The sequence below is a fragment of the Fusarium solani genome, assembly GCF_023522795.1.
Source record: "Fusarium solani strain SB1 chromosome Unknown bctg00000004, whole genome shotgun sequence".
Taxonomy (NCBI): domain Eukaryota; kingdom Fungi; phylum Ascomycota; class Sordariomycetes; order Hypocreales; family Nectriaceae; genus Fusarium; species Fusarium solani.
In genome coordinates, this window is record NW_027072152.1 from 2,575,002 (window position 1) to 2,601,561 (window position 26,560).

Here is a 26,560-nt window from a genome sequence, read left to right on the forward strand (position 1 = left end):
AGATATCACAAAATACAGAACGGGGATGGAGAATGTGCATATTAATAGCGAGCATTATCTGTTACGCGACTGATGGCGCTAGGTACGGTCGTTCAGGGGTAGCTTCGGAGACAGCAATTGGATTTGGCATCAGCAACTTTTTCTCAACATTTCCCCCTTCGCACGACCGGTTACGCATGAACTCGCACGCAATACGTTCACGGCGCTTGCTGCGGCTGCTGTCATGACGGATGATATGGTGCTGTTCTCGGCGAATTTCGCAACGTATGGATCATTCAGTCGGGACCAAAAGGGTTGAACAAGGTTGAGCAGGAGCGCCATAGAAGTCTATGGACCTATCTGGCTCTTCGGAAATCATACCTGGCGTAAACTGAGAAGTTAAGGCCGCAAATCATGACGAATTGTGGTGCGTTCAAGGAAACCTCGACTTCCCCTCGCTCGGTTCAACAGCAGCAAGTGGCTAGAGTCCAAGCAGCATTGGAAACTGGTTGCTCAACTATTATGACAAGATGAAAGTTATAAGAAGAGGCCAAATTGGCTACTTCTCCTTGAGGGTTCCTCAGCTTTCTTCAACCTTGGACAGAGCCGAGACAACGCTCTACCCTTTGGTGCACTCAGTTTCCCCCTCCTTATTAAGTTAGTTTTTCATCTACATCACTATCCTATATCGATATCCACCATGAGGTGCAACGTCTTGGTCCTCTTGGCCTTGACGAATGGCCTCGCTCAGGCTGCTAGCATTGGCCGGCAAGAGGATTCCGTTAAGGTCCATGGGCATACACATGGCAGTTCCTCTGAGCCAGACGTCAAGGCCGCCATCAAGGCTGAGGCTGACGGCAACCAGCTTGAGCATGAAGCCATAGCCCGGATCAAGAACAAGGGCAAGGACCAACGTGTTGATCTCCTCATCAAGAACCCTGCGGGAAAAGGCGAGACTCTGACGGCGGAAGTGTTCACCCCCGGCACCAACCAGAAGGACCGGAAGGAGTCAGACCCAAGGGGCCAAGAGACATCCCAGGACGAGGATGCGGTTGAAGAGGCAAGGGCAGCTGCTCAGCGCGAGCAGCGTGAGATTGAGTGGAGGCAAAGACTTGACAAGGAGGTTGCCGAGGCACGCAAGAAGGTTGACGAGCGTGAGCGTGAACGCAAGGAAAAGGAAAAGAAAGAAAAGGAGAAGGAAAAGAACAAGGACAACAAGAAGGGCGAACATGATCCTCTTCTCCACGTGGACTCCTGTGAAGGCGTTCACCACCATGGCTCGCATCACCACCACCATGACTGCCATATCCATAGTCATCACAAGTCTCATCATCGCCATGGCTCTCAGCATCACCATGGCGGTCATAATCACCATGACTATCATCATCATTACAACCACACCGGACATCACCACCACGGCCACAAGCACGGTCATAATCATGGCCACGGTCACGAGCATGGTCACCGACACGGCCACGGACATGATCACCGACATGGGCATGAACATGGTCATCGACACGGCCATGAGCACGGCCACGGCCACAGGCATGGACACCATCACGGGCATGGCCATGATCATGGACATGAACACGGACATGAACACAGGCACGGTCATCACCATCATCATGGACATCATCACCAACATGACCATGGACATCATCACCGCCATCGTCACGGTCATCAGCACGGTCATGGCCATAGCCACGGTCACAGCCACGGGCATAATGAGCATCATCGACACCATGAGCACCACGGCCATCATCACGGCCATCGCCATGGACATGGTCACGGAGAGCATCATGGTCATCACGGCCATCACAGTCATGATGCTAGTCATCACGGAGGCCATCACGGAGGCCATCACGGCCATCACGGTGGCAACCATGCTGGAGCTGGTACAGGTCACAACAACCATCATGGGCATCATGGAGGCCGTGGCGGTAACCGCGGCGGTAACCGTACCGATGCTAGCAACCACAGCGAGGGGCATTACGACTACACTCATACGCCCAAGTACTATGATCACACACACTATACCACCCATGAGCCTACGCTGAGGGCCGACTGTTCTGGTGGCAGATGCAACCGCAAGCCTTGCTGCAAGTGCAACGGCCACTGGGCCCAGCCTGGCTGCTGGCACTGCAAGAATCATCAGGAGTTCCCTGGAGACAGCTGCCCTACCACCACTACTACCACCAACACGCGCTTCAGCACCAGGTACTCGACTACCACCCGCACTGGTGCTCCCACCTACACCACCACGACAAAGCGCAAGTATACCACCTCGACCAAGACCTACTCGCGCAAGAGCACCACCACTATTGCCCCTCAGATCACCAAGGCTCCCAAGCCAGGTGAGGGAGCCAAGGGCTTCGAGGTCCCCAACTGGCAGCCAAAGAAGGATGGCAAGGGCTACAAGGTCCCGCAAGGTTACGATGGCCCCATTCCTAAGAAGGAGAAGGAGGCAGCCAAGGAGCTCCTGTTGGAAATTTGCGCCAAGATCGAGAAGGGAGAGTACAAGTCTGACAATGTCTGCGAGAAGATCAAGGTGGAGTACAAGGGCGAGTACAAGGATGAGGACATTTGCGAGAAGATCAAGCACTGTCCGCCCTATGGCAAGGCCCCTGCTCCAGCTGCGGTCCCTGAAGACATTTGTGAGAAGGTCAAGAAGGGGTACTACAAGCGTGAGGAAGTTGTCTGTGATCAGATCCGAAAGGGCCTGTACACGGGTGACTACAAGAAGGAGGAGCCTTTCTGCAACAAGATCAAGCACTGCCTACCCCCCTATGTCCCTGCTCCGGCTCCAGCTCCTGCGCCAGTTCCCGCACCGGCTCCGGCCCCAGTCCCCGAGGACATTTGCGAGAGGGTCAAGAAGGGGTATTACAAGCGCGAGGAAGTTGTCTGTGATCAGATCCGCAAGGGCCTGTACACGGGTGACTACAAGAAGGAGGAACCTTTCTGCAACAAGATCAAGCATTGCCTGCCCTACTACGCCCCTACTCCAAGGGAGGACATCTGCGAAAGGGTCAAGAAGGGAGACTACAAGCGCGAGGAAATCATTTGCGTCCAGATCCAGAGGGGTCAGTATACGGGCGATCACAAGAAGGATGAGGTCGTCTGTGAGAAGATCAGGCACTGCCTACCGTATCATCCCCCGGCCCCCGTTCCCGTTCCCGCTCCTATCCCCGCGCCTGCTCCTAAGGAGGACATTTGCGAGAGGTACAAGAAGGGCGAGTACAAGAAGGAAGAGGACGTCTGCGTGAGGATCCAGAAGGGCGAGTACAGGGAGGAATACAAGAAGGAGAAGGATATCTGCGAGAGGATCAAGCCTTGCCAGGAGCATCACTACTACAAGGCCCCAGCTCCGATCCCCGTACCGGTTCCTGTTCCTGTCCCTGCTCCCGAGAAGTACAAGTACGAGGTCAAGCCAGAGATCGTCTACAAGCCCGAAGAGAAGGTCTTCTACAAACCAGAGGAGAAGATCATCTACAAGGAGGAGGAGAAGGTCGCCTACAAGCCGGAGGAAAAGGTTGTCATCAAGCCTGAAGAGAAGGTTGTCGTCAAGCCCGAGGAGAAGGTTATCATCAAGCCAGAAGAGAAGCCTGCTCCTGCTCCTGCCCCGGTCCCCGTCCCGGCTCTAGTTCCGGCTCCGGCTCCGGCTCCAGCCCCCGCACCCAAGTCCGCCGAGGAAAAGCCCGGCGCCAAGCCGGAGGAGAAGAAACCAGAGGAGAAGAAGCCGGAGGAAAAGAAGGTGGCTACTGTCACTCCGGAAGAGAAGAAGCCTCCTTCCGAGGGCAACGCCTTTTCTGGAGGTAAGACGTTCCGTGCTGGCGATGACAACCCTCCAGACGTCCCGTTGACCGTGTCCACCTCAGCATCGAGCCACGCCGCCGCCATCTCGACCGCCGGTGCCGTCTTCTTTGTCGTCGTCAATCTGCTCCTGTGAACCTGAGTGGATAGACAAGTCAAAGTCAATGGGGAGGGATGGAAAAGTTAGTTTTCTGATGCGAGATGTTTTGGGGCACGGCTTTATCTTGTCGCTATAATGGTAATGGACTCTGGGATGCATTTAGTAGGTAGGTAGGACCTAGGGAAGAAATAGACGGGCCCTCTAATTGATCGTGGTCTCCTCTTGATGCATGCAAGCATGATGATCATGTCAAGTCAGCCTCGGATTGCAAATTCCCCCGTGTCGTCCGGTGATTCGGTCGGCCGAGCATCGGACATGTCGCCGGTGGTAGGCGTGAGTAGGCGTGACTTGGGCTCGCTTCGTCAGCCGTGAGGAGACAGACAGAGAAACAAACGTCATTTCCCACATGTAGAAGATATAGGCTTTTTAACTCCGAGCCACCGATGTCGATGGTGTGGACTGCCACTGCCAGCCGTGTAGCTTTTATTGGTGGGCCGGAAATCGGCATTGAGGTGGGAGAATGGCGAGACGACGTCGACTCGGTTTCCGAGGATCTTGAGATGCATATAAAGATCCAAAGAGAGTCATCGTGTTAATGAAGCTATATCCATCCATCTCAAGTCATCTAATCAATCAGTCAACCCCATCGCCAACATGAAGGACAACGCTACCCCGCTGTATACTAGCCCTCAACTGGGCGCCAAGGTCTCGACATATTCCGAGCAGCACTCGACGCCGCTGCCCAAGTACATCAGCGACTACCACGCCCACATCTCCTCCACCCGTGATGATTCAGAGTACTTGAGCTCGGGCTTCCAATCCCAGTTCAACATCTTCCTTGCCAAGTCCATTGGTGCCAAGAGAGGTAAGTCCCAAGCTCTGCCAAGTCAGATATTCGCCAAGTTTGCTAAACGGGCCGTTGAACAGTCCTCGAGATTGGCGTCTATGCCGGGTTCTCTGCCCTTGTCTGGGCTCATGCCGTTGGTCCAGACGGCCAGGTAACTGGCTTGGAGTACGAGCCCGAGTACGCCAAGCTCTCCAACGAAGGGTTCGCAGCCAACGGCGTCAACAACGTTGAAATCGTCGTCGGCCCTGCATCTGAGACGTGAGAGAGAGACGTCCTGACTCGCCGAGAGCAAAGAATGCTGATTCGGATAGGCTACCAAAACTGAACCCCAGCAAGCCGTACGACCTCGTCTTCATCGACGCCGACAAGACGGGGTACCCGGGTTATCTGAGACAGCTCCTCGAGGGGTCTCAGCCCGGCAGCGCAAATAGGCTGCTCCGACCGGGGGCCCTCATCGTCTCGGACAACGTGCTGCGCCGGGGCCTGGTTGCGGATGACAAGGCGCTTGGCGATGAGGAGCTCACTGGCGACCGGCTCGCCAACGTCCAGGCCTTGAGGGAGTTTAATGACCTGAGCTTGAGCAACCCGCGACTGGAGACGTTTGTCATACCTCTGTGGGACGGTGTCAGCGTCACCAGACTTATTGATTAGATTAATTGGGAAGCACCAGTTATGTGTGATTTGTTCCAGGTGGTTCAAAGGGGTTGTCTCAGGCTCAGTATAAGTTTAATTTGATCGAGTACACGTTAATACTGACTAAATGACAACAAGCAACATGGAGGTGAAGCATCTCCTTGGTATCCTATCTGTAATGTACAGGTGAAAAGAAAATGTCATGATATTCATATTTGCGTATAGAAAAGTAGCTCTAAAGAGCATTCTGGGGTATTTCCCTTGGCTTAATCCAACAGTAGTCATTAGTCCTCCTCTTTCATCTTCTCAACAGAATCCATAAACTCAAGTAAAAATTGCAGTGTGCCTCTTCTCAACCCACGTTACTTAGTACCGGGTAGGGGAGGACTGGTAGGCAGCCATCTTCTTGCTCTCGCGGCTGCGGCGACGACGGCCTGAGCAGCAGGTGAAGAAGACAATGATAGTGGCAGCCAGGGCGAGGACAGCAGCGACAAGGACGAGCCAGATACCGACAGCCCATTCAGCGTTGAGGTCGATGTCGGCGTTGTTAACCCGTCTCTTGACAATGGCGAAGCCAGCAAAGTCGCAAGCTAGAGCGACAATAGTGACAAAGAAGGCCAGGAGGGCGACGAGCGACGACATCAGGGAGCCCAATGTGCCGGCGCCGAGGGCCAGGAGGAAGGCGATGAAGCAGAGCCCGGTAGCAACGGGGTGCAGCACCATGACATAAGTCAATGCCTTGGCCGTGTTCTCAGCAGCATCAGAGAATTCAACGACATTGCCTCCAGCAGCGTTGTAGATGACAGAGGCAGGGTTGTAGCCGATCTGAGACTTGGAGCATTCATCACTAAAGGCTTGTTAGTATGGTGTTGACAATTTGGAGGCCATCGCCTCGACGATTGGCCAAGACTTACCCGCTCTCTCTGAGAATGCAGTAACCAAAGGTGCCAAAGTTGATTGTCGTTGGGGTCTGGCTAGTGTTGGTCCGGGCGAGCTCGTTAAGGTCGACCTTAAGGATGGCGATATCGTTGACTACAGGAGCAGTGATATCGACGACGATGAGCAAGACTGTCGCTGCGAACAGCAAGAAGCCGCCGAAATGGTGGATGAATCGTCCAACGCCCATTGTGATGTGGTGTATAGTGCGGTGTAAGAGTAGAACACGCTAGAGTATAGATGATACAGCTGATGCTAGAAAACAAAGAGATACGATGACCACCCAACAAGAAATCGAGGTCGTAGACGGCCAAGATATAAGTCGCGACACAATGCCGCTACTCAGGGCAACAAGCATTGCGCAGCAGATGGAACGGCGGTGCTTGGCTGAGACGTCATCACCAAGCCCTGTTTTGGGCTCGTCCGTGCCGAAACCCGCCATGCAGAGAGCCAAGCCATGGTCGTGATGCCCATCGCGAGGGACAGGTTCTACGACGCAGTGACGTAGATATGGTGGCTTTGTCGAATCGTGGCTAATCTGCCGGGGTGTGGGGTCGCTCGATTATGCCTGATTCGGGCCATCTTGTTGTTGGTCTTGACAAGGATCTTTTTCCTTGGGACGTGTGCCGTCGCTTTTCCAACGTCACACGTCCAAATCCTTGGCTGATCCAATCGAGTCCAGAAGCCTGGCGAGGTGAAGTAAGGTGCTCAGTCTTGGAATGGTCTGCTTGTTCCATGGTGCAATTACACCGAGACAGCTTCCTCCTGGTCCTCGGCGAAAACCGTCTGGGCTGCCTCATCGCCGCGTGATACCAGGGATGAACATGATCGTCGCCTCAGGCAAAAGCTAATGCTAATTCGAGATCTTCTGGCGTGGAGATGCTTAGCTTAGCCATGAGTTGCGCAACTGGCTAAGCCTCAGTCGAGGAGCTGAGATTCGTCTCCTGTCATGGGTCTTGTTTAACAGACTTTTCTTTTTCTGTTGTTGGCTGTTCGATATCATCCTCCAGTTCGGCATCTTCTGGCTCGTCATTCTCTGCAGACTCCTCCTCTTTCCCGCTAGAGCGCCTGAATTTGCTCGGGATCCCGTTCCGAAGTGCAAATCGCGCAGCAGCATTGGAATTTCGCGATGGCTGCGCGCCAAAATCGGGAGCCCATTGCTTCAGTCCTGTCGTCGCCAACGAGTCGGGAAGCGATTGGTTAAGGGTCTCGGAAATAAAAGATTTTTGATCCTTGATAAAATCGGGCCATGGTCTACTCAATGTCGACTTGGCGCTGAGCTGATGTCGGTAATCAGGAGACGGAGATACTTCGACTGTAAACTCCCTCTCCGCATCTTCTTGATTGTCTTGCTTGAACGTATGTCGACTTTCGATTACATTCAGAAGAGTCCCAAACCCTCCAGCACTGGCCTTGCGTTTTTCGTTCGCGGGTGTCGTGGACTTGGTCGGTGTCTGGACGATGACTCTGTATGGGCTACTGGTAGTCACTTTGGTGACGGCTGCAGCATCTCTCATCAACGATACAAATGAGGCATCCTTGCCCTGGAAAGTGTATGGTTAGCACAATTAGCAAGCCTCTTTGCTGATAAGAATGCCTACCGGGATGGCTCTAAAGTGTTCGACCGGTCCATGCTTCTCCAGCAACTGCAGAATGGACCGCCTCTCGGTCAACGTGACTGGCGGTGGTGAAACGGCAATGGATACAGAGCGCTTTGCTGTTTCCTGGACGCGCACAGCACGTGCAGCCTGTGCAGCGGTGGCCATGGCGCAATCTGAATTCGACCAAGGCGAGCTCGTAGAATAAAGAGCTTGTCTTTCTTGGTGGTGAGCAAAGCTCCAACAAAAAGAATGCGGGCGGAAGGCAGGGGTTAAACTCGGCTTGGTGGGGCCGAACCGTGCACGCATCCCGCGTCTCCAGCTCCTTCCTGACTTGCGCGATGCTCTTTAACTTGAACCTTCAACACTCGAACCTTTCATAAGCACACGACTTTGCGACCTGCTCAGACATCGCCTTCAACTTGTTACCAACGTAATCGCTGATTGATCCATCATCCTGCGACCGAATTTTATCTTCCGACTGCCGAAACAACAAGCTACGAAACCTCCCTCCCACAGGAGGGCATCGGCTTCATCGACATGGCGACGCCAACAGCCATGAAGCACGTCGCCTCGCAGCAGGGCCGCACGCCCTCGCAACTCGCTGTCGCAACGCCTCCCGTATCTACACCCTTCTCCAACCCCGCTCATGCCGTGTTTTCACCCCGAGGGCCGCGTTCGTCGCCGCAGCAGTTTAAGAAGTCTCCTGCTTCAACGCTCATGGCGGCGCAAGCCTCCAATGCACCCTTAAACTTCGACAGTCCATCTACAGCGGCAGCTATGGGAGCCCTTGGTATTGGTACTGGTCTTGATATTGGCCTCGACAATGTTGGCGTCGGCCTTGGGAATCTGGGTGCCCTTGCGGAGGATGATAAGCTGAAGCGTCTGGAAACTATTATCGAAGTCTTGAACGTATGTGGTCTTGTTGCTCCTAATGCGTTTCTCTGCTAACTTCTCTTAGAAAAAGAAGGGACTCGTCAGCGAGGCCGGCTTGGAACGTCTGGCGCAGCGAATAGGGCTCGACTGTCTTTCAGAAGACCACACAGCACCTGACGGCCGAAAACGAAGAACTCTTGTCATCGCAGGCTCAGCCATTCAGTTGGATATTACATTGGACAATAATATCGTCGAAAACATCTCGCTTGCTTTTCCAGAGTCTGCTCCCTCAGTCACCAAGCACGTCGATCGAGCAAGTCAGATCCTCCTCAGAGATCTTCAACTGCTTCCAAACCAAAGCCCATTGACCAAAACCCTCGAAAAATTCGCCATCAATCTAGAACGACTAGCAGTTCTAGACAAGCTCAGCATCATTCCAGGACTCGACTGTCATGAGGCTTTGGCAGGTATCTATGTGAGCCTGGAGAGACTTTATCAGTGGGACGTGGCCCAACTCAGCCAGGAGCCAGGGATCAACAAGTCGCCAAGTGCGCTATCTGTTGCAGCCATGTGCACGCGGCATGGATTCCCTATTATGCACCCGAGAGAGCGGGTGGGCTTGGCTTTACAGTATTGGAAGTCCCTACGACTTATTCAACCAACAACCGACAAACTCGCTTCATTTGCCGAAAAGCGAGAAAAGGTCTGGTCACTTTTAATTGGATGCGCCTCTATGGGAGGTATCGGTCATCTGCCTGTGAGGGTCTCCGAGGACTGGATTTCCAAGAACGTGGTGACAACTGAACCGACCTTGGATCCCAAGAAGCCGAGCCTGGACTGGCTAGAGCCCGATAATGTTGTGCTGCCCCCATCCGAAGAGAATAAGGACGCTGGAATGGAAATGATTCAGCCAGATCTCTCAACGGCAAGGGTGCCTCAGGTCATGTTCACCGTCACGTTTGACCCTCCTGTCATTCTCCCTCAGAACGACTGGATGCGGTTGCATGCTCTTGCGAACGTGAGCGCTCCGCCCATCTTTGGATATCCGCCTACCTTTGACAGCTTGTTCTTCCCTGTGCCTCCTGGCAGTGCTCAGGATCCCAGTGAGCTCCGGACAATCACTCGTCAGCGCGACGTCCGCGTCTATGACAAAGATCAGAAGCCATTGGTCAAGTCTCACCGGAACTCGTTGTTCATCTACAAACCTATATATTCTCAGGTGGTTACCGAGATGCCCTTCTCTCACCCTCGCCAGCTTATCGACATGCTCCCCTTGCTTCGGCAATATGCTTTCATTTCAACCTTGCTCGAAAGCAGCTTTGGGTCCGAGACGAAGGAAGCTGAACCGCTACCCAAGCAAGGAAGCGCACCAACCCCAGCACCCAAACCCAATGTTGCCAGCAAAAATGAGTTGGCAGACTTTATGGACCTTGCTCCTGCAGCTCCCGAGACGCCAGCCAGTGAAGAGATCAACTTGGATGTCACTCTCTGGGTCCATCCTACTCCTCATCTGCAGGTCGTCTTCCCCTTCCGCAACTCGACGGCTAACGTCACGCTTAAGGTGCTCGAGGACGGAGTAGTGGAGGTGGCTGATGAGAACGTCATCCCTCAAGATGAAAATGCCAAGATGAAGAATAAGGAGCTGACGCGGTCGGACCTTGGCAGGGTGCTGGAGCACATGGAGGATCTCTGCAAGTGGACTGAGTGGATCCGTACACGTCTTGCGTGAGGCGAGGTGGGCGTGGCCAGAAGTTGAGGAGTCGATTATCGCGTTAGGTAGAGTTGGATGATACCCCGAGTCGTGATTACGCACTCATGAACGCGCGTCAAGATTGTGGGAATGCAAAGTTAATTTAAACTAGTCATTCTCGATAACTCGTACGCATAGAATCAATATTGAAGAGCATGTCAAACCAATGCCATGGCCAAACTTCACCATCAACTCAGCATCAGCTGGCATCGCCCTGTGATATAATACATTGTCTAGACTTGATGCTAATAGTACATGTACATGGGCTATTCCTGCACCATCTGTAGAACCACGGCTGATATGCAGGCTCATGGTCAATCCCGGCGACACAATGCCGACTATTGAAAAGACTTGAGCACAATCGTCGCGTCTCGCTCCGGCTTTCCCTCCTCTTTAATCTTCTTGACCCAGATCAACTCGCCGCTGGGGATATGGATGATGGCGCTCCCGTCACGCTGGTCCGTTACAAGAGCTTCATACTTGGGCCCCTCCAGCCCCGGCTCTAGATTCAGATGGAGAGACATTCGCGAGCCATAGACGGCGAGATCCATCAGAGATGCGACCTCGGCGTCCTGGAAGATTAGCCGCTTGGTCTGGCCCTTTTTGTTGACGGCGTGCGTCCAGATCGACCCGAGAACTCGCACCCTCCGTACAAACTCGTCGGCCGTCCAGTCGCCCCAGTTGATCTGCCCATCAGCCTTTGTGACTTTTGGCGCGTGGACGAGCTTCCTGTCTCTGAGATCCTCGGCCTTCCAGTCTACCCTCTGATGAGGCGGTATGTGCACACCGTCCCGTAGACCTTGGACGAGCATCTGGGCTCCGATGGGTGCGAGGAGGCCAGTGAGCTCCTGGACGGTGCAGCCGGGGGGTATTGGGATGCCTGGGCGAGGAGTCTGGGCTAGCACGGTGCCGTGGTCAAAGGCTTTGTCGTCGAGAGTCTGGAGAGAAACTCCAGTGTTTTGATAACCTCTTAATATGGCATGGTGAATTGGTGCAGGTCCTCGAAGGCTGTGTTGTTGTCAATCACTACGTCTGCATCCATGAGATTGGTTTCGACTCACTCTGGGAGTAGAGAAGGATGCACATTGAGGCCCCCATACTTGGCCGATCTCAATATCCGAGGAGGGACGAACAATCCAAAAGAAACAGCGACGACGAGGTTCGTAGCCTCGGGTAGCTACAGAGCTTCTTTCAGTCTCTTGAAGTAACAAGCTGGCCGAGGCTTTGAGCAGCTCACCTCCCATTTTGTGAATGTTTCACGCTGGTGAATTTTCAACCCCAACTCCTCCGCTAGTATCTTGCAGGGAACTATTCGAGTGTCAGTATTTATAGGTTACATAAAAGGTTGTTGATTCACCTTCTCTGAGTGTTTTGAAGCTTCTGCCCATGCGCTTTGGGGGCAGAACCATGACATCTAGGGACTCGATCAGATCCTTGTTCCGGCTATGCTCCTCGTATACGGCCTTTAAAGATGCGCAGCTAAAGTCGTCGGAACCGCAGAAGAGAATCCGGAGAGGCTCTGATGACCTTGTCGTTGCATGAGAGTAGCATTGCCGCCATGGGAATGATTGTCGGCCGAGCAATGACCTCGACTTCGTGAGAAGGTGAAACATTATAGCATGTATCTCCCCATGGGATGGAGATACAGTGTGTCTCTTCCTGTAACAGTCTTTGGTGTTGAGCGTTGATTTCTTATATGCATCCCTGTCAACAGTCTCGATGGTTCCAGTGAAAGAATGGATCACAGTCGCGATTGGTGCAACATCTGCTTATTTGCATCATCCGCCCAAGAAGACATTGTCCTCGTTTAAGTGACAAGAGCTTCATATCACATCAATGCCGCCTAGAGAAAACCATGAGCGTCTGTATTATCATTACACGAGTTTGTTGAAAACAATTCGTTGTGAATACTGTCAATTGCACCCACACTGAAAAGATTGCGTTGTGCTCCAGGGTAGCTCTATCAACGACGAGATGGATGCCAAGCAATCACCTCGATCTTAGGACTGCTTGTTGGTTTGCATTCATTCGAGATAGACAGGTTATGGCATAGATAGCATCAGAAAGCGTTAAAATTGTTACTTTTGGAACCATTGAGTATGTTTTGCTCTCTCCATCAGCAAATCTCACCAGCGTCTAACCATGTCCTAAACGGCTGTGTCCCTTGTCTTTTTCATTGCATCAAGGATCCGCTGCTCGCACTTTTTACATGACCGTATATCAATAGATTCCTTCCGAGATAATATCTTCTTTTGACACATTTCTGGTTGATTGTTCATGACATGCTCGCACTTCTCCTCCTTTTGGTCGTAGCGGACGAGGTAGTCGCATATGTTGCAGTGGTACTTGATGAAGGTAGTTGTGCACATCTCGAAGACTTTTAGTTGCCAGAGTTTAGTAATGTTGAAAGGTTGGGGTTGTTCGTTGAGGATGCTGGGAATATGGAAGGGCTTGGTCTGTTGACCGGAATACTTAGCTATTTATATGTGGATTCTCGTTTCTTGAAATGCTGTGGCATTGCTGTGATACACGCTGGTTTAACTCGAGACGTGGTGACTTGAAGCCATAACCAGTACGATTAACTATCAAGTTTCAAACTTTTCAGTAGGCCAATGGGACAATGGTGCTACACAGTCTCCTGTTAGCTGGAGCTGTGTATGCCCAACCAGATATTCCTATCATGTGTGTCCTCCAAGACTCAATATCACCCACCGCCATGCGAGGACTGGGTGCGTATACGAGTAAGGCAGGAGGCAAATACAAGCATCTCTACTACAGTGCGAGATATGTGCTGCTGTCACGGAGCCGAGACTCAACTTGGGCCTGATTCTCCACGTAGAGTCGGGACGATATGGCTTCAAGGGATGATATAATCATTCAGCATATTAGAATAGATCATCCACAGCCTTGTCAGCATCCTTCTGGATCAACTCAACCATGCCCTGAAATGCCATATTAGAATCTGACTTGCATGGAACGGGCGATCACTGACCTTGGGCATGATAGGCTTGCCATCCTCACCCTTAACATAGCGGAAGGGCATCTCGGTGCTCTCATGCTCATTGAACTTGAGCTCCGGAAAGTCGAGGTAGGGAATCTTGTCAACGGGCACTAAATGGTCACTATGAGCTTCCAAGCATAACACCATGTACCTATGGCGGTGACGAACCCCTGTCTTGCACGACGATGCGAGTCACTCGCACTGCTGTGTCTGTTGTCATCTGCTTGGGTCCCAGCCTGCGACCCTCGAAGCCCTTCTTCCTGAGCTCGGATGTTCGGTCTGTGAGTCCATGTTAGGTAATGTACCACCACTGGGAAGTATTCTTGTCATTGCTACACACCTCGGGGAGGATCATCGCCTGGATGGCAGTCGTCAGTAACTCTTCCACAGTTCCCAACAGACTTGGATATAAACGTACCCAAGATGCCTCCAAACAAGAATGCGTCAAAAGTATCACCATCCTCGGGAGAGAGATCCTTGGCAGCGGCAGGATCAAGCAGACAGACGCGAGACTTGTTGGCAGCGTAGAGCTCCTCAACGCCTCGCTGCTCGGCCGTGAAGGCGGGGTTGCTGGCCAGGTCGGCAGGGACCTTGAAGGTGGGAGGCAGACTGGACAGGATGAAGGAGCCGTGAGTATCCTGCGTCTCTTTGGCAATGGCCAGGTACTCGAGCTCTGACCAGGGGCCGAGCTCTGGGTCGAGATGCTCGACAATAAACGTCTTGCCTGTGGTGGCCATGATTTTTCTTTGTCTGCGCTGAGGGGTAGTAGTCGGCAGGGGTTACTCGCTTGTGCACGCCGTGATAGTGGATGGTCTAGAAACGCCCGAGATGAGCTGAAAGCCTATCTTGACCTGGCTGTTTTATTGATATGACTCTGTAAAAGAGATTTTGGTGGTGCGCTTGGTTGGCCAAGAGAGGGTTTTTGGAAAAATTGCTAGCTAGAGGCAATCCAGTGAGAGATCGCCAGTGGAGGCACTGGGCTTGTGTGCCACGAGAAAGTGTGTAAGTGATGCGACTCCGCAAACAGATCCATGCAGCAGAGAAGATGCATGATAAACAGGAAACAATACGAGTAAAGCATGTATATTCATAGCTATTCTCCTCGATGCGAAATACGCACATTACGCTTGTAAAGATCCATGTCGCATCTATCCGCGGATCCATCTCCAATACTCCCTGCAGACAAACGAGGCTGTTATTCAGCACTGATTATCGGTCACAACAGGGCGCCACACAGTCTATTGAGTATCTTGGCAGTAGAGAGCAAATGTGCTCAACACTTGCAGTAGTAAGACATTCTTATATCCCAAATCGTAGTCTCGTGGTCAACAACAACTCCTCTTACGAAGGCACAAATTGGAGGCAATTGTTAGTGGAGATATCCCCACTACAAGAGCCCCTGGACGTCCGTCTCCTTTCCCGGAAGAATCGGTGCCAGAACTGGCGCCAAGCCACAAAGCCGAGCCCCAAGCCTCGTCCTCGGCCGCCACTAAAGCGGAAGCTTGCTTGCCTGGTTGCAGCACATTTGGGGCTCAATGGCCCCGTAGGTCCCGTCGAAGGTAGGTACCTTAGTTTCGGAGCTGTCGTCAGGCGAGGCAGGAGGTAATCTGTAATCCGGGGTCTCGACCTGCCACCTCTCCCTTTAACCCTTTCAAGATCCATCGTTTCAACTGTGCCAGGCCAGTTCGTCGACCAACTCTTGGCTGGCATCGGCTTTTCATCTCTCTTCTTATTCTCTTCTATTTCTTTCCTTTCCCCCGTACAAGACGCAAACGCGCTCGCTCCTTGATTCTGCGTCTCCTTCACACCTCCCGCGGCGTCTTCCGTCCGCAACTTCATCATGGCCTTCCTATCGATACCCTCCCCGAGGCGATGGGTCGCCCTCCTTTCCCTCTCCCTCGGGCCAATCCTGGGCGCGGCAGACGCAACACCGAATTCAGCGGCAGATTATTATGTTCGCGACCTGCCTGGGCTCCCTGCGGATGGCCCTAATATCAAGATGCATGCTGGGTAAGTTGGCACGTGTCTCCGCCTCGTCCGCTCCCGCTGACGCGTTCATCCTCATCGCAGTCATATCGAAGTTACCCCCGAGAGCCACGGAAATCTGTTCTTCTGGCACTTTGAGAACCAGCACATCGCCGACAAGCAACGAACCGTCATCTGGATCAACGGCGGACCAGGATGCAGCTCCGAAGATGGCGCCATGATGGAGATTGGCCCCTATCGGCTCAAGGACAAGGAGAACCTCTACTACAACAATGGCTCCTGGGGCGAGTTTGCCAACCTCCTGTTTGTCGATAACCCTGTGGGCACTGGATTTAGCTTGGTCGACACGAATGCCTACGTGAAAGAACTTGACGAGATGGCCGATCAGTTTATCCAATTCCTCGAGAAGTGGTTCGCCCTCTTCCCCCAGTATGATCGCGATGACGTGAGTATCTATTGGCCCTGTGGAAATGATGACTTGCTAAGACGTCGCAGATCTACATCGCTGGCGAGTCCTATGCTGGACAGCACATCCCCTATATCGCCAAAGCCATCCTCGCCCGCAACAAGAAGAATCCCAGCAAAGCCTGGAACCTCCAGGGATTGTTGATTGGAAATGGCTGGATCTCCCCGTGGACCAGTATCCCGCCTATATCTCATTCGCCCACGAAAAGGGGATCATCGAGAAGGGCTCCGATAACGACAAGAAGCTGCAATCTGCCCTGCGAGGCTGCGAACGAGTCATTGCCTCCAGCCCTGGCCGCGTCGACTACGGCGAATGCGAGGAGATTTTGAAGAACATCCTCGAGCTGACCCGGGATGGTAATAACTGTATCAACATGTACGATGTACGCCTCAAGGACACCTACCCCAGCTGTGGCATGAACTGGCCCCCGGATCTGGAGTACCTGACTCCTTATCTCGGAAGAAAGGACGTCGTCGACGCTCTGCATGTCTCCGCGATGAAGTCTACCGGGTGGACAGAGTGCAACGGAGCTGTGGGCGGTGCCTTTACTGCCAGGAAGTCGAAGCCTGCGGTTGAACTCCTGCCAGATATTCTCAAGGAGGTTCCAGTCCTCCTTTTCTCTGGAGCCGAAGACTTTATCTGCAATCATCTTGGTACTGAGGAACTTATCAGCAAGCTGGAATGGAATGGTGGCAAGGGTTTTGAGGTGACCCCTGGAAACTGGGCTCCTCGTCGCGACTGGACCTTTGAGGGCGAGACTGCCGGTTTCTGGCAAGAGGCTCGAAACTTGACCTACGTTCTGATCTATAACTCGTCTCACATGGTCCCCTTCGACCTTCCCCGCCGCAGCCGGGACATGCTGGACCGCTTCATGGGTGTCGACATCAGCAACATCGGAGGCGACCCGACCGATAGCCGCATTGACGGCGAGAAGGGCCCCGAGACCACTGTGGGTGGCGCCTCTAACAAGACCCAGTCTGCCGCCCAGGACCATCAGAAGCAGTTGGACGAGGCCAAGTGGGCAGCTTACCAGAAGTCTGGCGAGATTGTTCTTGTCATTGTCATCATCGCTGTCATCGCATGGGGCTATTTCGTCTGGCGCGAGCGTCGCAAGGGAGCCGCGTACCATGCCCTTGCCAACCACGACAACACCAGTCATTCAAATGGCTTCCGGGCCAAGTCACAGCCAGGTGATCTGGAGTCGGCCGCTTTCGACGAGAGCGAGCTGGACGATCTGCACGGGTCAACGCCGGCCACTGCTACCAGCGCCAGGTTTCCCGCAAACCGTGAAGACACTCGGGAGAAGTTTGTGACTAAGTATGCTGAGCCTAGTTCATAAAACGGAAAGCACACTGGGTTTGGGCAGGACCATGGTCCAACATTCATTTAGCTGGCGTCGTGGTCTTTTGCATACTGAGAGGTCGGTATAGGAGTAAGGCGTTTTTTGTATAGGGAGGTAGTTGAAGTAGAAATCAAATCATATTTTTGTTGTAATCATCTAGATGGGCCGAGCTACGCCGTGAACGCCATTTCTAAAATCTAGAGCGCTCCGTAGAAAACCAGCCTTTGCCTCCTGGCTGCTTTTGTGATGCAGCCTTTGTTTGTCCTATCCCAGGTTCCCAAGAGAATCCAATCCGTGCCGTGATCAAATCTGTCAATACGCCTGCAGTGCCGCGCCGTCGTGGTAGTTCATGAAAAGAGTCTGAAGTTTACAATTGCACATCGTTGTTGAGCAGCCGGACCTCCTCGCCGGGCTTGAAGGGCGGCAGGCCGATGTAAGGGCATCCGTCGCATCGGAAAGCGTCGCCGAGCGAGCAGTTGCCGCATGAGCCAACCTTGCCCTGGACGGTAAAGTCGATCTCGGCAAGGTCGTCAGTGGCCAACTTGACGCTCTCGAGCTTCTTATCGGCCTCGGCGCGCTTCTCAGCGTCCTCCTTGGCAAGACGTTCGGCCAGGCCGCAGCTGCAGTCCTTGCAAGCGCGACGGCGTTTGCCGGCCTTGGGCTGACACTCAGGAGCTGATGGAGGGTCAGTAAGATGTGGCATGTATACTGAGAAGGAATTGACATACGAATATTGATGGGGCGCAAAAGATCTTCCTCTGTCATGAGGGTATCCTCGTCGATGAGGTCATCGTCGTCAAGGTCGTCGCTAAGATCGATGAAGCCGACACCGGCGGGGACCACGGGCTTGACCTCGACAGGCTTCTTCTTCTTCAGATTGAGGGGAACGGAACCATCCGCAAGAGGAGCGGGCTGGTTCTTCTTCTTAAGACCGAACTTCAAGGTGACGGCTCCCTCGTTGTCGCCGTAGTTGGGCTTCTCGAAACCTCCCCGCGAAGCCACCAGGCCGGCCAGCACCGCTTCCTTAGAGAGGGTGGACTCCTCCAGGCTGTTTCCATCCTGCGACTGCAGGCGACCGTTGGGCTTGAGGGCTTCCGCGACAGGGCCAAGAACGGCGCGGTTCATCAGAGCCAGGGACTCGCCCAGCATGGACGAGGCGTCGGCGAGGATCAGGACGAGGTCGTAGGTGGAGGACGGCAGCTTGACCAGTCCCGCAGAGAGACGGTCAAGCATCTGAAGATCGGTAACGGAGCGGTCATAGTCGGCGAGGACAGACGAGAGGGCGGAAGAGTGGGAGGCAAGAGTGGGAGGAGCCAGAAGCAGCGTCCGCTTGGGTGGCGAGACAGACTTTGAGACGGGCATGACGAAATCGTCGCTCGGATCGATCATGAGGGTTGCGGGCGCCATTGCAAAAGAGAGAGACTGGAAGAGCTGATGAGGACAAGATGAAGACAACGAGGAGGAAGAGAAGGGAAGGGGACAGGGCGCTGGATTTGTATTGGAGTCGGTACAAGCCCTGACGACTTTTAGCCCAGGGCGTTGGTGTGAACCGGATTAGTCAATCGAAGCAGTAGCCGCGTGTGGCCCGCCGCAGATGGACTGTGCACTTTGCCCTGGCAGAAGCGGGTGATACAGTGCGGATGCGTCCCCGGATGGACGGTACTACATCGATATCAAGAGTTGCGGGGTTCACTTCTGCTTTTCCACGGACAACGAACGGAAGCCCATGATATCGATAAGGGCCCCCCTTGTTCCGACTGCGGAGGTGCGGAGCCAGCCACAAATCGACCCTGCAGCCGTGCTTGGACGGAGTTGTACTACGGACAGAGCCAGAGATAATCATGACGGGTTGCTGACTAGACCCAATTCCTCAATTGCGTCCTCAAGAATATGCGGGATACACTGTGCGGCTGCGAAACAACCTTAATCCCAGACCTTCACCTCACCTCTCACCTCCCCTTTCAGTTCACCTCTCCCCCGGAGATGCAGGAACTCGCAATTCTCGCTTATGTAGAAATCGCCTGCTAAACCGTATGACCCGGCTCTTGCGAACCCTCGACTCCCGACCGTGCTCTGTCCTATGCCACCACTTGTGATTACGCTGACATATCGTCCTTGGTAATCGGAAAAGATGGGGGTGAGTGTTCCGGGCTAGTCGAGCGATGTCGGACCAATCCCGACGACGACGATTTGTGTTCCCCGGCACTTTCTGGCCCAAGGGGATAGGTTGCCGATCTTGTGATCTCGTGAGCGGATTCATGCTCCGTGGCACCGATCACCCTAATTTTCCGTGCTGGACACATGCTGCAGCTGTTGTGGGGGGGAGGAGGGATTTCCGGGGTCAAGCATACCGGGTTCTTTCAACACGTGCTTAGCAATCGCTTGTGCTTGTGAGGCTCGCCGCCGAGCAAGCACTGCTGGGTTAACGTTAGAGCTATTAATGAAGCTGACCTTTGCTACCAGTGGCGAGACTGCTTGCCCCTTTGTTCTAGAACTTGACTGTCTTGACCCACGCGGTTTAGCAGTATCTCTTCGCGTCTAATAAACTACTCGTACTTGCTCTTTAGTAGCGGGACGGACCGCAAACTACTTACTCTTAGTCTTCTAATATTTTATTTATATTTCTTCTATTTCTTATTTATTATATATTTCTTTTACCTCTAGAGTAGTCTTCTTTAATATTTACTTTCTTTATGCCCGTAGCTGTTTGCTGCCTTGTTTTATCGCAGAGTTCCCTTCCCTTAGGCTAGTATCATCCTAAGGCTTCACCACCTTAGGATGAGCAGTGATCGCAACTGCCCGCTACCGGGACGGTCACTGCGTCCTGCATCTATAGAATCTTCTCGTAGAAAAACACACGCCTGTTTGTTTTGAAAAACATCTTCGCCTGAGGCATCTGCTCCGGTCGCGTGCCTTCCTTCTCCCTTCTTCGATCGCGAACGTGCATCGTAGTTGTGAACCCAACGCACCTTCCTCAACTTCATCTCTCCGCGTTGAGCATAAGGCATCGCACCTTGTGCTTAAGGCATCTTTGAGATAAAGCAGAGGTCCTTTCCTTCTCCCTCTTCACGCAAAGACACCTCCAATCTTTGCCGCGATCTCAACACGAGCTCGCCAACGACGCCGGTACACACCGATACGCAAGGTACAATCGCTCTATATTCTCCTTCTTCTCATATTCCCCCATACCGTGCTCGCGCGGGCATATTGCGGTCCCTCGCGAACTCTCGCGGTTCTCTTATCCCGCTCTTCGCGAGCTCGCGATCCCGCCTGCGGTTCTCCTCGTCTCGATCTCTACCATCACAGGCGTACCAAGTTCTAGGCTTAACAGCCCGAGTGGCATCTCAAGAGCATATCTCAAGCTCTCTTCCTTCTCCTTCTTCTTCTTCTTCTTCTTTTTTTCTAGTGATTCTCTTATTTCATCTCCTTGCACGCAAGATCGGGAAGGTCGCGCAGCCTAACTTCCTCAAATCCTTCTTTTTTCACTTCCAGGCTTATTCTACGCCCGTCTCATACTAACAAATGCTTACAGCGACTCACCTTCGTTTCCAACACTGCCTTTAATCATGGCTGACTGGGGTCAAACCGATCAGGGGGGGTCGTCCCAGTGGAACACTGGAGGTCAGGGCGAGTGGGACACTGGAAAGCGGGACACGTGAGTTTCTTCTCGGGGGATGAAAGAAGACTCTTTCGCCTCGTCTAACCCTCGTAGCAACAACTTTGGCAATGACGGCGGTTTCGGCAACGGCGGCTTTGCCAATGGCGATGGATTCGACAACGGTGGCTTTGAGAACGGTGATGGTGCCGAGAATGGCCATGCCAACGACAATGACAAGTGTTTCGGCTGCGGCGAAACTGGGTATGACATTTCAAGAACCAAGTCTCTTGTTTCTCACATACTGATACTTCCAGTCACCGTCGTGCTGAGTGCCCCAACCCTCAGGAGATGGCCTGCCGCTACTGCAAGCAGCCTGGTCACATGGTGAAGGATTGCCCTGACAAGCCTCCCATGGTCTGCGAGAACTGTGGTGAAGAAGGTTTGTTTCACAATGCTCCAGGGCGTGGGCTTCGCTCACATCTGTACAGGCCACATGCGCAAGAACTGCGAGAACGCTCGCAAGATCAACCGCGACCACATTGCTGATGTCTCTCTCGAGGAGGCCTTGAACAAGATCAAGCAGGCCGTTGCTGAGAGAGACGTTGACGACGCCAAGGAGGGCGTCCAGGAGTACATCAAGGCGACCAACGGAGAGGCCACTTACCGTGATGTCCAGACCGCTCTCGTTGAGAAAGACATCGGTCTCTGGCTGATTGCTTCCGAGAAGCCCCTTCTTCAGGTCTTCGCCAACATGGACCTCCAGGGAAACATTGGCAAGAAGTATACCGTTTCCTACCGCTTCACCGAGAAGGCGGATCGTCCTCGTGAGGTCGAGGGTTGGCCCAAGGACCGCGAGGAACTCCTTGCTCGCCTTGACGATGCTGGAGAGGTCGTCGACAAGGGTATCCCCCTGTGCAGCAACTGCAAGGAGCTTGGTCATATCTCCAAGTACTGTACCCAGGAGAAGGCGGAACGCACCGATGCTCCCAAGATTTCCTGCTACAACTGCGGCGGAGAGGGTCATCGTGTTCGTGACTGTGAGTATTGGAGTCTAGTCAACTGTCGTTTTGCTAACATCTTCGGCAGGCCCTGAGCCTCGCGTTGACAAGTTTGCGTGCAAGAACTGCGGGTTAGTTGCAGGTCCGGACGTTCAACCTACTTCAATGACTGACATACATTTAGCCAATCTGGTCACAAGGCTTCTGATTGTGAGGAGCCCCCTAACCCGGCCAATGTCGAGTGCCGCAAGTGCAATGAAGGTGCGTAAACCAGCTACCTATACTCTTTTCAACATGAACTAATCCTTGTAGTCGGTCACTTCGCCAAGGATTGTCCCCAGGGTGGTGGTCGCGCGTGCCGCAACTGTGGTGAGGAGGGCCATATGGCCAAGGAGTGCGACAAGCCTCGTGACATGTCCAGCGTCACTTGCCGCAACTGCGACAAGCCGGGCCACTACAGCAGAGAGTGTCCAGAGCCCAAGGACTGTGAGTGCTTTGATAGGACAGCTTCTACCAGCGGTGCTAACTGAGTTCTAGGGAGCAAGGTCCAGTGCTCAAACTGCCAGCAGATGGGCCACACAAAGGTCCGTTGCAAGGAACCTCTCGCTGACGAGATGGATGGAGGCAACTTCGGTGATGCCGACAACGACGCTGGTTGGGCTAGCGCTGGCGGCCAGACAAGCGGTGATCACAAGATCGCCGATGATGGCTGGACAGTTGCTCCAGCTGCCTCGACTGCCGACGCTTCAGTCTGGTAAATCCAGTCCCTCGGGAACAACAAAAGTTCGGTCACGATCCGATCTCACGCGTTTTGGGAGTTGCACTCTACACCTAAAGGGCACCTGGGGATGTGTATGTAATGGGACAATTTCGTCCAACATTGACGATGGGAGACAAAAAGTAGGTGGCCAGAATAGTAACTGAGTGCAATCAAATCTCAATTCAATGAGGACTGGTAGTTGTCGTGACAGGGCTATAGATTGTAGTCTAGTGCAGAGTGAACTAATGTGGTCAAGAGTAACACGCGATTGGTCCTTGGCGGCCATGAACATAATCGTCCCGACGACCCGCACCCCGCATCATCAACCGAGGGTCCGAGGCTTGATGAGATTCAGAGCCGGATCATGAGTCTAGATCGTCTAATTTTGGGTCTGGGCATTTGTGTTAAGGTTGCTGAAGCACTAAGATCTTTTTTTGGCTGATCTTGACAAGGTGGCATCAATCACAATGGCCAACCCTCGTGTCATTGTCTACCACTACTCCTACTCACCATATGCCAGACGGCTGATATGGTATTTGGCCCTACGTGGCATACCGTACAGCCAATGTGTAAGTTGGAGCTTGAGCTTATATCACTTACCTTGGCAATACTTCTTGGTACTAATAGTGAGATAGATTCAACCTCCCTTGATGCCCCGACCGGACGTCTCCCGCCTGGGCATCTCATACCGTCGTATCCCAATTCTCGCCATCGGTCGCGATGTCTATCTCGACACGTGGCTACAGATGCGCAAGCTCGAGGCCATGTTTCCTGAGCTGCCTCGCCTCGGCGCCACGAGCCCTGACCAAGTCGCTGCTGAGCGTCTACTGTCGAGCTTCACCAACGACACGGGCATCCTAGCCACAGCTCTACAACTCCTCCCGCAAGACCTACCTCTCCTCAAGGACCCGGCGTACTACCGTGACAGAGGCGACTTCCTCGGCTCCGAACTCAACGGCAGTGGCATGGATGTCAGGAAGCCAGAGGCGCTCGTCGAGGTGGCCCGCGCCATCGGCTTCCTGGAGACGACTCTCCTCGCCGACGGACGCGACTGGATCCTGGGGACCGAGAAGCCGAGCCTGGCCGACATTGAGGCCATCTGGCCGTTCCACTGGATAACAGGCCTCCCAGGCGCTCTACCTGAGGACAGATTCTCCCCCTCTGTGTACCCGCGCGTATACGCCTGGATCCGACGGTTCCAAGGCGCCGTGTCGGCGGCCAAGAAGCGGTTGGGCGCCCCCGTGACTCTTTCCGGCGAGGAGGCAGCCAGCGAAATTCGGGCCGGGTCGTTCTGCGAGCCCGAGAAGGATGTTGAGGCTGGTGACGCGGTCGTTCTCGCGCAGGGCCTGCGAAAGGGCGTGGCGGTGATGGTCTGGCCGACTGACACGGGGTCTTCGGGCCGTGACGAGGGGACGCTCACGAGTATTGACGCCGACGAGGTCGTGTACGAGACCCGAGGTGTTGAGGGCTTGGTGAGAGTTCATGCGCCGAGGCACAGGTTCAGGGTAGAGAGGGTCAAGGAGGCCAGGTTGTGAAGAGGGCGTTTGCTAGCGGGGATGGAGAATTGCTGCCGTCTTGTTGGGTCGCGAACTTGAGTTCTTGGGATCGACATGGTTGTTAAGCCGCGGGCCTTTTTTTGTGATTCATATCCTAGCTTTTTGGGGTGAATTAGAGTATATGTATTGTGTTGACAGCGAGTTCATGAATCATGTATTTGCGTGTTGTTCCCCTTTGTCGGCGACCGTGGCTTTTCAGCTTGGTTGGGAATCCCCTCACTTACAAGCAAACAAGCACCCAACACACAGCCAAACTTGCTCATTGACTCATAGACACCTTTCCCAGACGTGTAGCTCCGAACGCGATAGTACTCCATGCTACCTCGCGCAGAAGTCTCGTCAACTGACACGATGCAGAGCATTCGGAGACATCTGGTCTTTCACTGCCATGGTCTAGGGTGGCCGTATTGCAAATGCGCAACACCAACCACCCATCACGACCAGCCCCACGGTCGCGGGTCTCGGCCGGATCTGCAACAGGTACCAAAGCCTCCCAGGAGAGAGAGGGAAAATGGGCGCCCTGATCCTGTTTGGCCGTTGAATGCTATTCATGGAAAAGCGATACGTCAGAAACACAGCAGGATTACTACATGGGGACGTGCAATACCACCAAGCACTTCAGACACATACAAGGCACCGCTCAATACTTGGCATCAGCCGGAAACAACTTGACCAAGTGTCCCATCCGAGACGGAGTCGCACATCGAATCTCGATCATGTGCCGTCGGGATCTCGATCATCCTCCAATATCCGATCCGACTGTGATACAGGCTCTCAGGGCGGGCACGATTTCTTGGACACAAGCGCCGAGGAGCCAGCGCCGAGGAGCCAGCTCCGTCTTCTGAATCCGGGCTCTTTTGCCCGGCCACCAGGCGTACAGTAGACGTCCAGCCCAGTGTTGAATGTTGTAGGTGTCAACAACTTGTGTTGATATGCAGTTGAACGTGAAACGCCATCCGTAGCTCGGCCGAGTTGACATCACGTCATGGTCTCAATTAGAGTTCAGAGAGACTGGAGGCGGCTCTGCTCTAGGTTTAAAGGCGTATCAAATGGACTCACAGCTTTCAAGCAATGCTCGACGACACTCGCACATACATACGCCTTATTCCCCTCGGCCGTGTCAGCTGCCATCGCCAAACGCGAGATTCGAGGCTTGATGAGACATGTCGCCATGATTTTTGGCGATAGAACCATGCGTCATAGCCCAAGGGAGGCGGGTCTTCTCTCACGTTCGTGTGGGGCATGGACAGGACAGAACCATGAGCCTCTAGATTGCCAATGCGGGACAATGTCTGTGTGTTTGTTGAGCCTCGAAAAACCGTAACTGAGGCGTGTAGCACCATCTCCCCATGCCTTGGCCCCTGAGAGTTCGTGTGCACGCCATCAGTCAGTTAGTTCATGTCGCGGCTGCGGACGGAACGCTTGGGGGAAAGAAAAGCTTGGAAGTGGACGCTTAGAAATGCGAGCCAAGGGGCACGGCTTGAACGGAGATGCAAGCCGGCCGAGCCAGCCAACCTGGTTCTGGGATGGACGCTGGACAAAACTGGACCGTAACGGGTGGGACATTCCTCAGACGGCCAAAAGCTTGTGACAATGGACGAGGAGAGAGGAGACAGACGGATGGAAAGACAGGGAGAGAGAGATGTCTCGTCCGTCTCGTCCGTCTCCAGCACGTCCGTGTTTCTGAGCTGACGTCATGGGCCAGTCATATTGCGCTTGAACGCCTGCAGGTATCAGCACAGTGCTGGACCCAAGCGCGTCCTGGCCTCAAACGAGACACTGTGTGTGCTCAACAACATTTGCAAGTCCTCGCGTTTCGTTTCGTTTCTGGCCTCTCTTTGGCTGGGTTGGATCAAGTTCCCCCCTCCCACCAGTTCCGGAGCCATCTGTGAAATCTCCCCGAAATCTTCAGGGTGAGATGGGACACCATCCGAGATTAGTTGCTGCTCACGCTCTGATCCCCTTCTTCTTGTAGAGGTTGCTAAACGGATCTGGCGTCTGTCGCCGCTGTGAGGCGAGGCGACTCGACTCCCTCTCAAACGCGCGCGTACACGCGATCTTTGTCTGTGACCCGGGCGGGAAATGGCCAGATTGGGGTGACGCTGACGAGGATCCGATATGGTCCAGGGGGGATGAGTTAGCGCGCCGCCTCGATTTGTAACCTGCAAAGACTTGGACCAGTCAAGACCGAGCATCGCAGAGAAGGAGATGGGGAAGGATTCGAAGTTTTGCTGTCAAGCTGGCCACTAGCAAAGTGGTCATTTTACTTGGTGCAAGTGCTGAACTCCTGTCTCCTGTACCGCATCTCGGCGGTCCCCCGGACC

General features: G+C 53.6%; 11 protein-coding genes across 11 annotated transcripts; 6 read left to right on the plus strand and 5 right to left on the minus strand.

Moving 5' to 3' along the window:
- Positions 1 to 679: 679 nt before the first annotated feature.
- Positions 680 to 3,925, plus strand: MRS44_007869 (uncharacterized protein; the record flags this gene model as incomplete). Its single annotated transcript, XM_065620686.1, has 3 exons — positions 680 to 1,235; positions 1,294 to 1,919; positions 1,964 to 3,925. 3 exons carry the CDS (start codon positions 680 to 682, stop codon positions 3,923 to 3,925), a joined length of 3,144 nt encoding a protein of 1,047 aa, XP_065476758.1.
- A 618-nt stretch (positions 3,926 to 4,543) lies between these two features.
- On the plus strand, positions 4,544 to 5,387 carry MRS44_007870 (uncharacterized protein; the record flags this gene model as incomplete). The annotated part of the gene is made up of 3 exons (XM_046269202.2): positions 4,544 to 4,754; positions 4,817 to 4,994; positions 5,048 to 5,387. The coding sequence occupies 3 exons, from the start codon at positions 4,544 to 4,546 to the stop codon at positions 5,385 to 5,387; spliced, it is 729 nt and encodes a 242-aa protein (XP_046134121.1).
- A 348-nt stretch (positions 5,388 to 5,735) lies between these two features.
- MRS44_007871 (uncharacterized protein) lies at positions 5,736 to 6,495 on the minus strand (the record flags this gene model as incomplete). Its single annotated transcript, XM_046269204.2, has 2 exons — positions 5,736 to 6,216; positions 6,284 to 6,495. The coding sequence occupies 2 exons, from the start codon at positions 6,493 to 6,495 to the stop codon at positions 5,736 to 5,738; spliced, it is 693 nt and encodes a 230-aa protein (XP_046134120.1).
- Positions 6,496 to 7,252: 757 nt separating this feature from the next.
- Positions 7,253 to 8,071, minus strand: MRS44_007872 (uncharacterized protein; the record flags this gene model as incomplete). Its single annotated transcript, XM_046269203.2, has 2 exons — positions 7,253 to 7,849; positions 7,907 to 8,071. 2 exons carry the CDS (start codon positions 8,069 to 8,071, stop codon positions 7,253 to 7,255), a joined length of 762 nt encoding a protein of 253 aa, XP_046134119.1.
- Positions 8,072 to 8,443: 372 nt separating this feature from the next.
- Positions 8,444 to 10,508, plus strand: MRS44_007873 (uncharacterized protein; the record flags this gene model as incomplete). The annotated part of the gene is made up of 2 exons (XM_046269201.2): positions 8,444 to 8,815; positions 8,865 to 10,508. The coding sequence occupies 2 exons, from the start codon at positions 8,444 to 8,446 to the stop codon at positions 10,506 to 10,508; spliced, it is 2,016 nt and encodes a 671-aa protein (XP_046134118.1).
- Positions 10,509 to 10,867: 359 nt separating this feature from the next.
- On the minus strand, positions 10,868 to 12,142 carry MRS44_007874 (uncharacterized protein; the record flags this gene model as incomplete). Its single annotated transcript, XM_046279450.2, has 4 exons — positions 10,868 to 11,537; positions 11,591 to 11,706; positions 11,767 to 11,837; positions 11,887 to 12,142. The coding sequence occupies 4 exons, from the start codon at positions 12,140 to 12,142 to the stop codon at positions 10,868 to 10,870; spliced, it is 1,113 nt and encodes a 370-aa protein (XP_046134117.1).
- Positions 12,143 to 13,414: 1,272 nt separating this feature from the next.
- Positions 13,415 to 14,267, minus strand: MRS44_007875 (uncharacterized protein; the record flags this gene model as incomplete). The annotated part of the gene is made up of 5 exons (XM_046269200.2): positions 13,415 to 13,471; positions 13,522 to 13,640; positions 13,699 to 13,809; positions 13,871 to 13,888; positions 13,949 to 14,267. 5 exons carry the CDS (start codon positions 14,265 to 14,267, stop codon positions 13,415 to 13,417), a joined length of 624 nt encoding a protein of 207 aa, XP_046134116.1.
- A 1,103-nt stretch (positions 14,268 to 15,370) lies between these two features.
- On the plus strand, positions 15,371 to 17,321 carry MRS44_007876 (uncharacterized protein; the record flags this gene model as incomplete). The annotated part of the gene is made up of 4 exons (XM_065620687.1): positions 15,371 to 15,540; positions 15,601 to 15,961; positions 16,012 to 16,028; positions 16,067 to 17,321. 4 exons carry the CDS (start codon positions 15,371 to 15,373, stop codon positions 17,319 to 17,321), a joined length of 1,803 nt encoding a protein of 600 aa, XP_065476759.1.
- A 370-nt stretch (positions 17,322 to 17,691) lies between these two features.
- MRS44_007877 (uncharacterized protein) lies at positions 17,692 to 18,731 on the minus strand (the record flags this gene model as incomplete). Its single annotated transcript, XM_046275958.2, has 2 exons — positions 17,692 to 17,999; positions 18,053 to 18,731. 2 exons carry the CDS (start codon positions 18,729 to 18,731, stop codon positions 17,692 to 17,694), a joined length of 987 nt encoding a protein of 328 aa, XP_046134114.1.
- Positions 18,732 to 20,890: 2,159 nt separating this feature from the next.
- MRS44_007878 (uncharacterized protein) lies at positions 20,891 to 22,678 on the plus strand (the record flags this gene model as incomplete). The annotated part of the gene is made up of 8 exons (XM_065620688.1): positions 20,891 to 20,979; positions 21,037 to 21,183; positions 21,237 to 21,361; positions 21,411 to 21,959; positions 22,009 to 22,051; positions 22,105 to 22,181; positions 22,233 to 22,406; positions 22,458 to 22,678. The coding sequence occupies 8 exons, from the start codon at positions 20,891 to 20,893 to the stop codon at positions 22,676 to 22,678; spliced, it is 1,425 nt and encodes a 474-aa protein (XP_065476760.1).
- A 469-nt stretch (positions 22,679 to 23,147) lies between these two features.
- Positions 23,148 to 24,215, plus strand: MRS44_007879 (uncharacterized protein; the record flags this gene model as incomplete). Its single annotated transcript, XM_046281066.1, has 2 exons — positions 23,148 to 23,249; positions 23,316 to 24,215. 2 exons carry the CDS (start codon positions 23,148 to 23,150, stop codon positions 24,213 to 24,215), a joined length of 1,002 nt encoding a protein of 333 aa, XP_046134113.1.
- Between the last annotated feature and the right edge of the window lie 2,345 nt (positions 24,216 to 26,560).